Below are 12,531 nucleotides of genomic sequence, written 5' to 3' on the forward strand. Positions count from 1 at the left end.
GTGTAAATGTGGCCTCAGGTAGAGTTTGGGGCATGTTTGGGGTCACTTGGTCAAATGGTTCTTGAGATGCAACCCCATACAATGAGCTGCTAATAAGAATCTGAAACATTTTCTAACTTTTTTTTAATGCAGACAAGGAAAATACTAAGGCTCTGACCTTCATAAAACTTAGATTACTGAACCGCCCCTGAGCTCAGCAATTCAATATTCAAGGACCAGTTTAGAAATATTTCAAAGGTTATTACATTATAAAGGCTTTAGGACCCCTGATTATAGACAGTTTGTATCTCTGAGAGCTATTGTTTCCTAAGGAACTCCTTTTTTGAGTGACCTACCTAATAATGTACTTACACGGTGGCCAAGGACTACGAGTTTGAATCTTTTCCTCTAGAGATTTGTGTGATGTGCACATTAGTCCCATCAACCCACCAACTGCTAGGTGTCTGGGCTACAAGGGAGTTGTTTTGAATGGTGTGTGCAATTTTGGGAAAGCTCAGAACACCACAGGTATACCCTCAATGTAATCTTCCCAAGTCCCTATCCTAGGTAAGTTTGGGGGCAGTAATGTGGCCAGGATATGACCCCCAGTATGGTGGCCTGGATGGCTGGGCTGATATGGGAGGGTCTACTTGCCAAGTAGAAAATGACACCAAAGAGGCAATTACAAGTGTAGGGGTCCCAGCCAGGGTGAATTGGTTATCTACTGGGAGAAGCTCCCTCTGTTCCTACTGGGAAGCACTAGGCATGGGCTGGGCACTGGGAACAGGCATGCTTGTGTGGGGAGATTAAAATGGATATACTCAGTGCATAGCGCAGGCATGCAAGCTCTGAGATTGGGCATGGAGGGATGAGAACACTCATTGAGCTGAATGGAACAGTTCACAACTCCCAGAGCTAATGCCTAGAGCTGCTTGTGCCTTTCCAGAATGAGTAAGGGGCTAAACGTAAACCTCTGAAAACTATGAAACAGAGCAAAGCTGATGCCTTCCTTCATCACACTTCCACATAACCTTAACTCTGCCCCCTGGAACTAGCAATAGGCACTGGGACAAAACCAAACCTTACCTATCCCTACCAAAATCTGCCACTTTCTGCATTTTTGTGCTGTGTTGTCCAATAAAATTCTCAGTGATCATTCCTTTTCATGTGCTGCCAATAACCCTCACAATGCTAGATGTGGCAGTATTGATTCTGGCATTAGTTGAAGCAAGTTGCCTGAGCTCACATTACAGCTGCACCTCTGCCCAGATGGCAGCTAGAGGAATCCCTGCCCCCCCCCCCCCCATCATTTTCTGGCTTGATTTATGCAGGAGATCAGAGTCTACCATCACAATGGCCATTTAGGAATGTTTTTAAAAGCTTGTAGAGTTTCAGGGCAGCTAAAACTGCGCCCTCTTTCACCTCTAAGAGGCAGACATTCTACTTGGTGTGACATGAAGATAGAGGGATATAAGTGTGCTTTAACCCATTCTAATGCTCTGTTATGTATTTTCGTTGCCCATCTGAACTTCTCGTCTACATTGGCATACACACGTTGCTCTACACCCTCTCTGCGCTGCATTGCAGCTCTGGTATTTTCTTGGCATACGTTACAAGGACATACAGTATCAGCTGGGACTTAACCAAAGAAAATCCTTAGGACAACAATGAACGTGTTAACATATGGCAAGTCTTAGGGGGTTCATCTGAAGTAGGCGAAGTGGTTGAGTGTAGGTTGGGGGCTTATCTAGCCTGTTTTTGTGAAACTCTACCTAAACTCAAATTATATCCTAGTCAAGAAAAGGTTTAAGTTTCCCCCACACTGTTCTTCTTCATGCTCTCTGCTGTCTTCAACATGCTCAGAAAGGGTACAGTCCTATGGTCTTTCACAAGCACTTGTTAGGCCATTGTTCAAGGAGGGCAGAGTTAAGGTTCTGTTGGGGTGTGATGTGGGAGACATTGCCTTGACTCTACATTTCCTAGTTTTCAGAGATTTAAGTTTCACTACCCTACATATTCTGGAAGGGCGCCAGGCAGTGCAAGGCAAGCTTAACTATAGGTTTTTGGGGGGTGAATTATTGCATAAATCTACAGTGACCTATCACAGAAGTATGAATAGACCTTTTGTTATTTTGGAAAAATACAAAGTATGGTTCTTAGTAATATATTTATCTTTGAGAGGGATTGGGGGGTTGTGGAAAGGTGATGTAAAATTCCCAAAGGGGGGAAAATCTTACTTTTATTTTAAAAGCTCCAGTGATAAAAGTTCTTTTTTTGGTTACTTATGTACAAGGTTGGTTTTAACATGTGCTAATATCCTGAAAGTGCTTTCTTTAAATAACTGAGAAACTTAATTAATGTTGACAGTTAATTATGAATACCAGTGTTAATGTATGCTTCTGTATGCATACTTTTAGTGCTAGTTATTGTCTATGATATTAAATTTGTCCTTCATGCTTTTCAAGTATCGTGTTTAAAATGTACTCAACATTTAATAAATTCCTTGCTTCACAGTTTCTTTAACTCTCTTTCAGATTTTTGAACGAATTTTGTTTATCTGGGCAATACGTCATCCAGCCAGTGGATATGTTCAGGGAATAAATGACCTTGTTACTCCTTTTTTTGTAGTCTTCGTTTGTGAATATATAGGTAAGATTTGGTACAATACTTAATTACAAATTGGTGATTTCAGAAAAATATCTGCATTTTAGTATAACGGTTTAGCTGGATAAATAAATTACATTTGAGTATATGAATGGTCATCTGGTGTATGAGGATGATATATTTGGCAAATGTAAGTATATAACAGGTGATTCCCTTAAATATATATGGGCAGGGAAGTGGCGGGGTATATTTTACAACTAAAACTATTTACATGTTTAAAATGGTAACTTTAAGGTATCCAGGCCTATGTTACAAACTAAGGTCCTGATCCAGCAATCTGATTTGTGTAGATACTCATTGACTTCTGTAGTACTCTGAAACTTTGTCTGCATAGAGTGCTATTGGAGATGCAGGAGGAGTCCCTAATGGATCAGATGGCAAGGCTGAGGCCTGCTGGACTTTTTAGAATTAGGGCATACCCTATATTATACTGTTGTCTTTTAACTATAATTTAATCCTTATTATGATCATAAAGACTGAAGACTGGACTCGATGACCTCTCAAGGTCCCTTCCGGTCCTAGAATCCTAGAATCTATGAATGTTTTTATAAAGGCTGGTTTTGTGTAAAAGCTGTAAATATCCAGGAATAATTTTTGCCATCATTTTATTTTAATTTGCATTATGCATTATAACTAAATTATTGAAGGGAAAGCTATTGTAAAAATTCACTACTAATTATAAACTATTGGGTTATGCTTGTGTAAATCACTGACACATTTCAGATTGTAGTTTGTTCCATTTTAAATTCCTAATCTATTTTGTAGTTTGTGCGTGTACTGCGTAGACTCTTAGAATAAATATAAGTCATTATTAAGGGTAAGCAACAATAGAGTGGAAAATAATATATTTGAAGTTAACTGTTTTACATTTCCCTTAATTTCTTTTCAAATATACATATAATGAAAACAATCACAGTTGCATATATAACTACGCAGGACATTCTATGAAGTGCTATATATGTATGTGTGTATACATAGTACATTGTATATTGTGTATATATCTTTACTTTACTTTACTCCTCCTCCAGCTCCTTCTTGAGTTACCCCATCAATGTCCTAACCTAGATTGATTAGATTTAATGGAGGACAGATTACCCTTGAGTGGATAAAAGACTATCCATTTATTGATTTGCATGGCAACACCTCTCTTGCTTTGTTTCATTTCTTGTTAAATAGGAAGACTTTCATTGCTAAGCAACTAATGAGAACTACTGTTGCTTACTCCCTAATCATCTCTTAAGTAGGGGTAGAGGCCTACTCCTGAGAGTGCTTGCAGTTTCTGCCTCTTACTCCCTCATTTGACAGATAATGAAAATGTTCTTAATGATCCTAGAACAGTAGGATCTCTGTTGGTAGACTTTAGAGTTGTTAATTGAAATAAGAAGTTCAAATGAGATGTGATTAGAGAATTGATATTCCATGTTAAATAGACCATTTAATTAATATGGTAAATAAGTTTGTCTTTACCACCAACTTTCCTTGTGAGACCCTAGTGATTGTTAATGTATTTGCCTGAATGTCAGTACGATGGGATCAGAGAACATGACTGTTTCAGTAATTGTAGTTTTTTTAAAAACTGGACAACAACACAGCAACAAAAAAAGTAGTAAAAGTTGATTTGCCAATGAAAAGATGTGTGTATCTGTGAATTACATTTTAAAAGTCTCATTTCTATTTGTTACTTATTAAATAGGGATACAATATTCATGTGAACTATATTTTTCAAGTATATATTTGAGTTTTTCTAACCCAGAACATTTAAAAATAGTCATTCCTCCCAAAATTGAGATTGGTTTAAAATCATTAAATTAAAAAAAAAAAAAAAAAGCAATGAATTTGTTTTATTTGCCTTTGGTTTTTGAGCCTTCATGGTGGTCTCCAGTTATATTTTCAAGTTTTTTTCCACAACCTAGGCCTAGAATTGTTTTTAAATGAAAGCTGATATTCTTACCTAATCATAGGTTTCTAGAGATTGGGCTTTAAGAAATGCACAAAAAATTGTGACACTCTTGATAAAGATGTGAGAATTGGCAGCACTGAATGCTTTTTTCCTTGATCACTAATTTCTTATAAGATTAAAACATAGTATGGCAAAAGTATATTAAGTCTATTTGGATAAAAATTGCAAGAACTAAATAACACACTGGAGTTAAATAGTATTTCTGGAATTTGGATAGATTTGTCAAAACTTGTGTAGTGTTTAATCAATAGACATATAGCACCACCTTTTACCCCATGGCAGATTTTTAAAAATCTTATGCAGATTTTAAAATGATACAATTTTATTTACTTTAAATAGCAAACTAAACATTACATTTAAAAAAAATATTCTTTCACAACTTTTAAACATGAGTGATTTATGATTACTGGATTACATTCCAGGATAAGCTATTCCATTCTTCTTCGTCGTCGTCGTCACTTTGTTGCAAGTTTAAATTCTTTGTGTGTTCTTCCACTGGCAGCAACTTGGCCTCATGTAATGAAGGTGTAAATAATCATTGCCAGTTCATAAGTGGGAATGTTGTTTAGTGTGATCTTTTGTACTCTAATTACATTTTAAAGAAAATGCACTGTTGTGATGGCATTGCTCATTCACATCTGTGTAGCTTAATTTGAGCAGAAACATGAGTTATAGAAGTGAGTCATTTATTAGTAAATAGTCTGTAATTTGTGAATTGTTCAAACACAATGATTCTCTGTCATGAAGAGTTAAGGTGGTTAGTCAAATACCTTAACCCATGCACTAGTCATATTTTAACAAATAGAAATCTGTTTCTGCTTTTTCACAGGGTTTCCCAGCACAGTAAATTCCTTTTCTAGGCACTTAAATTATACATGTTTAGCTTCCTGTGATGTGGTCTACACCTAAAATGTATGTCAACCTAGCTACATCACTTAGGGCTGTGGAAAACCTAGATCCCACTGTAGATTCAGCTAGATTGATGGAAGATCTCTTCCATTGGTGCATCTCTGTCATGGTAGCGCTTGTAGTGTAGACATACCCTAATAAATATGGGTTAAGATGCCTAACTTTAAGGCACCCAATTAGAGTATTTCAAGTGACTGAATGGAGGAACTTAATTTATGAATGTGCCAACAATAACACAATGGTGGCTGTGTAATACAGTTATATCTCACTAATTCGCCACAGTGCATTAAAATAATATCTCAATATTAGATGTCCAGTAAGCATATATCAACAAGGTAGGCTGCTGAGCATGTCAATATGGGAATACCACGTCACTAGAACACTTAACATAGATGTTGGAGATGGGAGAGTCATCCAGTTAGTTTCCCTGCAAGGACTGGGCTCGTGTGTAAATTTACTCTTGTTTTTAAATATCCAAACTGATGAGTCTTGTACTATTTCACTTGGATATTCTCTGTATTCCTCATTTCTTCCTCACACCTATTGGTGTTTTGAATGTCTGGAGTCACTGTCACTGCATCCATTGTGATGCTCAGTTGGACCCCAGCCACAAATTTTTAGAAAGTCCATTGACTGCCCCATTGCTGAGCCATTGCCATTGGTTGAATCTGATGGAGACAGAGATCGCTCAAGGGAGGGAAGAGAAAATTGAGTTGTTTGCCACTGGCCTTCTTTTGAGAATAAGTAGGCTAGCCTCCAAAGTTTGCCTCTGCCCCTTTCCTTTACAGTATAGAAGGAAACTGAGGTTGGCCAGACTGTCTTTCCTTAGTTAGATGGTGGCAGCAGCAGCAGCTATTTTTACTGTAGTTCACTGCTTGTGGCTCTAGAGAGCATAGAAGAGAGAGTAACAGAAGGTTGTGGGTTGTTTTGAAGCTCTGTCCTGGAGGGCTGTTTACTGTTGTGGCCATTTCAGGATCAGCGAGAGCAGTAAAAGTCTTCAGCAGAAGCAGGAGGAAGATGTCAGAACACAGTAATGGACAGCAGCTGGGTTGGGACACATGTTGGATTCTGTCATTGGTTCGTGTTCATTGCAACGGTGCGTAAGCTGGCCTCAAGGCTGGCTTTAGGGGCGGGCAATCAGGGTGGCCAGTTGGGTGCCCAAATTTTAGGGTACCAAATTATCATACTTGGGGGTGCTAAATCCTCTATTGAGTGGTTGGGGAACCACAAATGTTTTCCATCCTGGGTCACAAAACACCTACTGCTGGCCCTGTCTGACCCCCACCCCTAGGGCTCCGTAATCTACCATTTTCACTAAGTTGAAATGGGCCGTTTCCATTAGCCAGGGTTAATAGATCAGTCTATATGTTAGTATATTTAAAAATTGTTAAATTTGGTTCCTTGGCAAATGAAACCTTGGCCTGGTCTACACTACAAACTTAGGTCAACATAAGCAGCATTATGTCTATTTAATAATGTATGTGTCTACACTGCCGAGTCCCTTCCGCTGACCTAAGTGGCCTGTAAAGTCAACTTCTGTACTCTACCTCCGTGAGAGTCCTAGTGCTTGATTCGACATCCACGGGTCGACATGGGGATAGTGTAGACACTGCGTTGTGTAATTTGAATGAATTGACGTCCAGGAGGTGTCCTACAGTGCTCCGCTGTCACTGCTCTGGAGAGCTCTTTCAACTCCACTGAACATCAGCCAGGTACACAGGGAACAGCCACTCCCCTGTTAAAGCCCTGGGAACTTTTGAATTTTCATTTCCTATTTGATCAGCATGGAGAGCTCACCAGCACAGCTGATCATGGAGACGCAAGGCTAAAAACGTGCTCCAGCATGGAGTACACGGGAGGTGATGGATCTTATTGCTGTGTGGGGAGAAGACTCTGTGCAGGCAGAGCTCCGATCCAGCAGAAGAACTGCTGGTATCTATGCCAAGATTGCTCAGGGCATGGGGGAGAAGGGCTACACCAGGGACACGCAGCAGTACCATGTGAAAATAAAGGGAGCTTCAGCAAGCATCCAGAAGTCAAGGGAGGTGAACAGTCGTTCTGGTTCTACCCCACAGACATGCCGCTTTTATGAGGAGCTGCATGTGATTCTTGGCGGTGACCCCAACGCTACCCCAACATGCTCCGTGGATACCTCCCAGGAGCCCTGGGCGACCTGTAGCAACAACGAGGAGGACACTGTTGAGGAGGAGGAGGAGAATGTGAGGCAGGCAAGTGGAGGATCCATTCTCCCTGACAGCCAAGAACTGTTTTTAACCCTGGAGCCCATCCCTTCAGAGGACCAGTTGGCGGTGGAGCATGATTCTGGGAAAGGCACCTCTGGTAAGTACACGTTTTAAATCAAACTGCTATTATTTTTTGTTTAATCTGAACAAAAGAGTAGGTGTAATGTGTATCGGTGGCCACTCCAGCTATGCAGAGGATGCTCTCAGAAAAAGACCGTTTATGGGGGCATGGTGTTGGCCCGGGAATCCTCCATGAAGATCTCTAGGAAGCTTTCATGGAGGTACTCTGCAATCCTTTTCAGAAGGCTTCTGGGAAGAGCTGCCTTATTTCATCTACCACGGTAGGACACTTTCCCATGCCACTCCAGTATTAACTCTGCTGGCATCATTGCAGCACACACCATTGCAGCATAAGAACCAGGTCTGTAGCCAGATGCTTGCAGCCTCTGCTCTTTTGCCACCTCTGTTACCCTCCAGAGAGTGATATTGCATTTGGTGACCTGGGGGAAATGGGAAGTTTTCAATGCAAGTCCTTAAACCGCAAACAATTCAACAGGTAATCCGCCCCGTTTGGTTCAATATGGGTCACACAACCACACTTTCCCAAACGTGCCGTCGTTGTGGTTAGAAGGGATCACCGTGCATTGCAAGCAGCATTGAAAAAGAAGGGGAGGGGCGGCAGCTTCCTGTTTGTCTCCCTTCCCTCCTCACCTGGTGCCGCTTTTGTAACAAACAATTTGGGGGGGTTTTACACTGGTGCCTGTCCTCAAGCACCATCCAGGTTGCTACGGGAAAGGGGGCTTTTCTCAAGTTCCAACCTGTGATCCTAAGGATGTCTTCACAAAAGCAGCAGCACAAGACCTCTTGCCCATGCCTTGTGGCCTTTCTCACCATGGCTGGAGCAGCCAACTGACTCTTGCAGTAGCCAACGGTTGTGATTACGTTGTGGCTTGCCAGTGAATTGTATTGAGGGGTGGTTTTTTAATTAAAGGATTAACTTTGCACCAGAAACAATGTATGCACTGTCAATGCTACCCTTGTGCTTTGCATTCCTTGTAGCTGAAACCTTGTCTGTCGGCACGAGGACAGAGATTTTCCCAGATTAGAAGGCGGAAAAAGAAGACTCGGGAGGACATGTTCAATGAGTGCCTCGGAGAGTGACAAGACAGAGCTCAGAGCATCAGAGGATTACACTGTCTGAGAACCTGGACATGGACAGGGAGGACAGGAGTGCATGCAGGAAAGAAGAGCGTGCCACACAGGAAGAGATGCTGTGGATTATAAAGGAGCAATCAGATATGTTGAGGCATCTGGATGAGGTTCAAGAAAGGCAGCTAGATACTAGAGTCCCTCTGCAGCCTATGTTGAACCTGCTGCCATCATCACCCAGTTCTAAGTCCTCCTTCCCCAAATGTCCTATGAGGTGGGGGAAAATCCCTTGCGCTCAACACCAGGGGAGGGTACAAGGACCGTAAGGTGCCCACACCTTTGATTGTTGTTGCAGTGCATCTGTAAGCAAGCTTTTCTTGTTTCTCCCCCAACAGTGTTGTCATCCCTTTTGCCCCATGTTATTTTACTTTACTTTGCTGTCTCTGTGTGTTTGTGTGCATAATAAAACTGAATGGATTGAGGAGAAAAGGCTCTTTATTCATTCAACATACGGTGGTTGGTGGTGGGGGTGGAGTTTACAGGAGAGAAAATGCAATGGAAGGGACAATTGGGTAAGGTTTATTCACATCTATCTCAAAGGTAACTTCGATCTGTGGTACACCACGAGGAGCAGGAGGGATTCCCATCAAGTCAAAAATACCTAGGAGATGGTTATCCTTGGTGAGAGAATGTTCACCTTCATAGATCTTGATTGCCAGCAAGAGGTTCAGTCAGAAACGTTGAGCCAAGAAGTTAATTTCATTTGTCATTAACTAGGCCAGTATTTCTATTTTAGCATTCTTGGAAACATTTTGTTTTTAAAAAACCATAAAAATCAAGGAATATGTCATCAAAGAAAATTGTAGTTCTATTTTCCCCATTTTTCAGGAAAGAAAAAACAGGAAAAAATATTGTTGTGCTTGACAAATGTTTGTGGAATTTTTGTTAGTTTTTTTTCCAAACAGCTTTATCTTCTTTTTTGTTTATTATTATAGGTGCACAGATAGCAACACCTCTAGTTAAGGTTGCCTGACTCTTCTTCTTATAAGACCTCATTTTCAGTTGCTTATAATTTTGCCAAACTTTAACTATTCCGTATTCCAGGTGTGTCTGCCTTGGACTGAATTCTTCTGGAAAGTTTCAGCAAAAATTTCAGCCATTTCCGAGAACAAGATTAAGGGGAAATGCATTGTTTTGCCCATGTTAACAAATTGGTTAAGAAATTATTTTTGAGAACTTTTAGAACCTCCATGCTTCGGAGAAATACTTTAAAAAAAAAAAAAATAATAATAATAATAAAAAATAAAAAATAAAATAAATAAATAAATTAAAGGTCCAAAGGCACATTTCACCACCATTTTGCACTTGCTCAGCCTATGGTTGAACTGGTCCTTACTGCTGCCAGGCTGCCGGTGTACAGCTTCATGAGCCACGGGAGCAAGGGGTATGCTGGGTCTTCCAGGATCACAACTGGCATTTCAACATCACCAATAGTTATTTTGCAGTCTGGAAAGAAAGTCCCTGCTTGCAGCTTTCTGAACAGACCTGTGTTCCTAAAGATGTGCGCGTCACGTACCTTTCCCGACCATCCCATGTTGATGTAGGTGAAACAGTGCCTGTGATCCACCAGCGCTTGCAACACCGTTGAGAAGTACCCCTTTTGATTTATATACTCTTTGGCAAGGTGGCCCGGTGCCAAGATAGGGATATGGGTTCCATCTCTCACCCCACTGCAGTTAGGGAACCCCATCATGGCAAAACATTCCACTATGTTCTGCGCGTTGCCCAGAGTCACTGTGCTTCTTAGCAGAAGTCTGTTAATGGCCCTGCAAACTTGGATCACAACAGATCCCAAGGTAGATTTAGCCACTCCAAATTGATTCCCCACTGACCGGTAGCAGTCTGGCGTTGCAAGACTGCCCCCCAGGACCCCCTGCCCCATATCCAACCCCCCGGCCCCCTTACCATGCCGCTCAGAACAGCATGTCTGGAGCTGCCCCTCCCGGCTGGAGCCAGATACGCTGCTGCGCTGCCCTGCATGAGCATGCAGCCTTGCTGCCCAGAGCACTGCCTGCGCGGCGGCATGGCTGTGGGGGAGGTGTGTGTGTGTGTGTGTGTGTGTGTGTGGGGGGGGGACATCAGGGACGGGGGCGGGGGCTAGCCTCCCTGGCCAGGAGCTCAGGGGCCAGGCAGGACGGTCCCCCAGGCCGTAGTTTGCCCACCTCTGCCATAGCCGCATAACAATGCGGTCCCACCAATCAGTGCTTGTTTCCCTGGCCCAGAAGTGGCACTCTACCATGTCAAGGTGATGCACGGCTGTCACCAGCAACTGCGAATTGCTCCGTTCCATGACTTCCAGCGGGGATGTTTGCATGGTATCACATTGTTCTGCGCGGTAGCTCCTGCTTCGGCTGAGTAACTACTGCAGGATAAGGTGAGAGGTGTTTGTAATGCTCACCACAACAGTGTACAGCTGAGCGGGGTACATTCTTGCCAGGCTATGGCGTCTGCGGGGGTGAAAAAAGGAGCGAAAAAGGCTTGGTTTCTTTGCCGTTGACTTCAGGGAGGGAGGGAGGTAAGTGCATCATGGGAGGCTAACGCCATGTTCCCATAACTACCTGCGCCAATGTTTTGGTCCCATAAGGCATTGCAAGCCCAACCTAAAACTCCACTCAGCTACGTGCACTGTGGGATAGCTACCCACAGTGCAGTGCTCCATGCATTGATGCAAGCTCTGCTAGTGAGGATACACTCCGCCTACACAATGAGTGTAGTATGGATACGCAAGATCGACTTGCTTAAATCGGAGGCTCGATGTCGACTGACAAGAAGTCAACTTAACTTTGTAGTGTAGACATGGGCCTAGATGGTTACTCTCTGTTTGGTTCAGTCATACTGTATCATCAGTATTGAAGAACATTTTTTTCTGTAAGCTACTTAAATAGTAAAGTATTTAGAAAGTAAAACAAGTCATTTTCTTGGGATGTTGACTGTAATTTACATTCCAGTTAGGTAGGTGCTTAGACCTATCATCATCATCATTATTATTATTTTATTTTATTTGTATTATAATAGCACCTAGAAGTCCCAGTCTTGTACCAGGACCCCACTGTGCTAATGTTAGTCCTTTAAAGGAGTAGTGTTGACCTGTTCTTGAAGTGATTGGTTAGGTTATATTTTTAAACCATTCATTTGTCTTTTATATACAAATTGTCACTTTTGTATATTGCATGTTTTAAATAGGAACACTTTTCTTTAATATCTGTCGTATGTGTATATGTGATGTATAAAAAAATCCAGCTTTCCATATTTGCTTCGTGGGTTTAAATGCAGCACAGAATCTTACATTTTCTTACAGGCTTCCGTTCACTACAGCTATTCAGGAGAATCCATATGAAACTGACAAACTGTGACTGTTACTTATTGGTTTGGCAGTGCTGTCAATAAGGCACTACAATGGGCAGGCTTATTAAAGCAATACCTCTTTGGAGACATTTGAGAGAGAGGGGGTTGGGGGTGGGAGAGGAAACCTGAACAATAAACAGAAAAACATATGGCTGATTTTCCAAAAAAAGTCCTTGGAGAGAGAATAGAGAGGGCAAGGAAACTTGCGGGGCTGGGAAAGGG

At 41.8% G+C, this 12,531-nt stretch overlaps 1 protein-coding gene across 1 annotated transcript in view; it reads left to right on the top strand.

Moving 5' to 3' along the window:
- Window positions 1-12,531, top strand: part of TBC1D22A (TBC1 domain family member 22A) — a 456,657-nt gene that overhangs the window by 116,329 nt on the left and 327,797 nt on the right. Inside the window, exon 8 of the mRNA XM_065417476.1 lies at window positions 2,514-2,628. Coding sequence (XP_065273548.1) covers window positions 2,514-2,628 — 115 coding nt within the window. The remainder of the gene's footprint in view (window positions 1-2,513; window positions 2,629-12,531) is intronic.

This window comes from Emys orbicularis, chromosome 1, assembly GCF_028017835.1.
Source record: "Emys orbicularis isolate rEmyOrb1 chromosome 1, rEmyOrb1.hap1, whole genome shotgun sequence".
Taxonomy (NCBI): Eukaryota; Metazoa; Chordata; order Testudines; family Emydidae; genus Emys; species Emys orbicularis.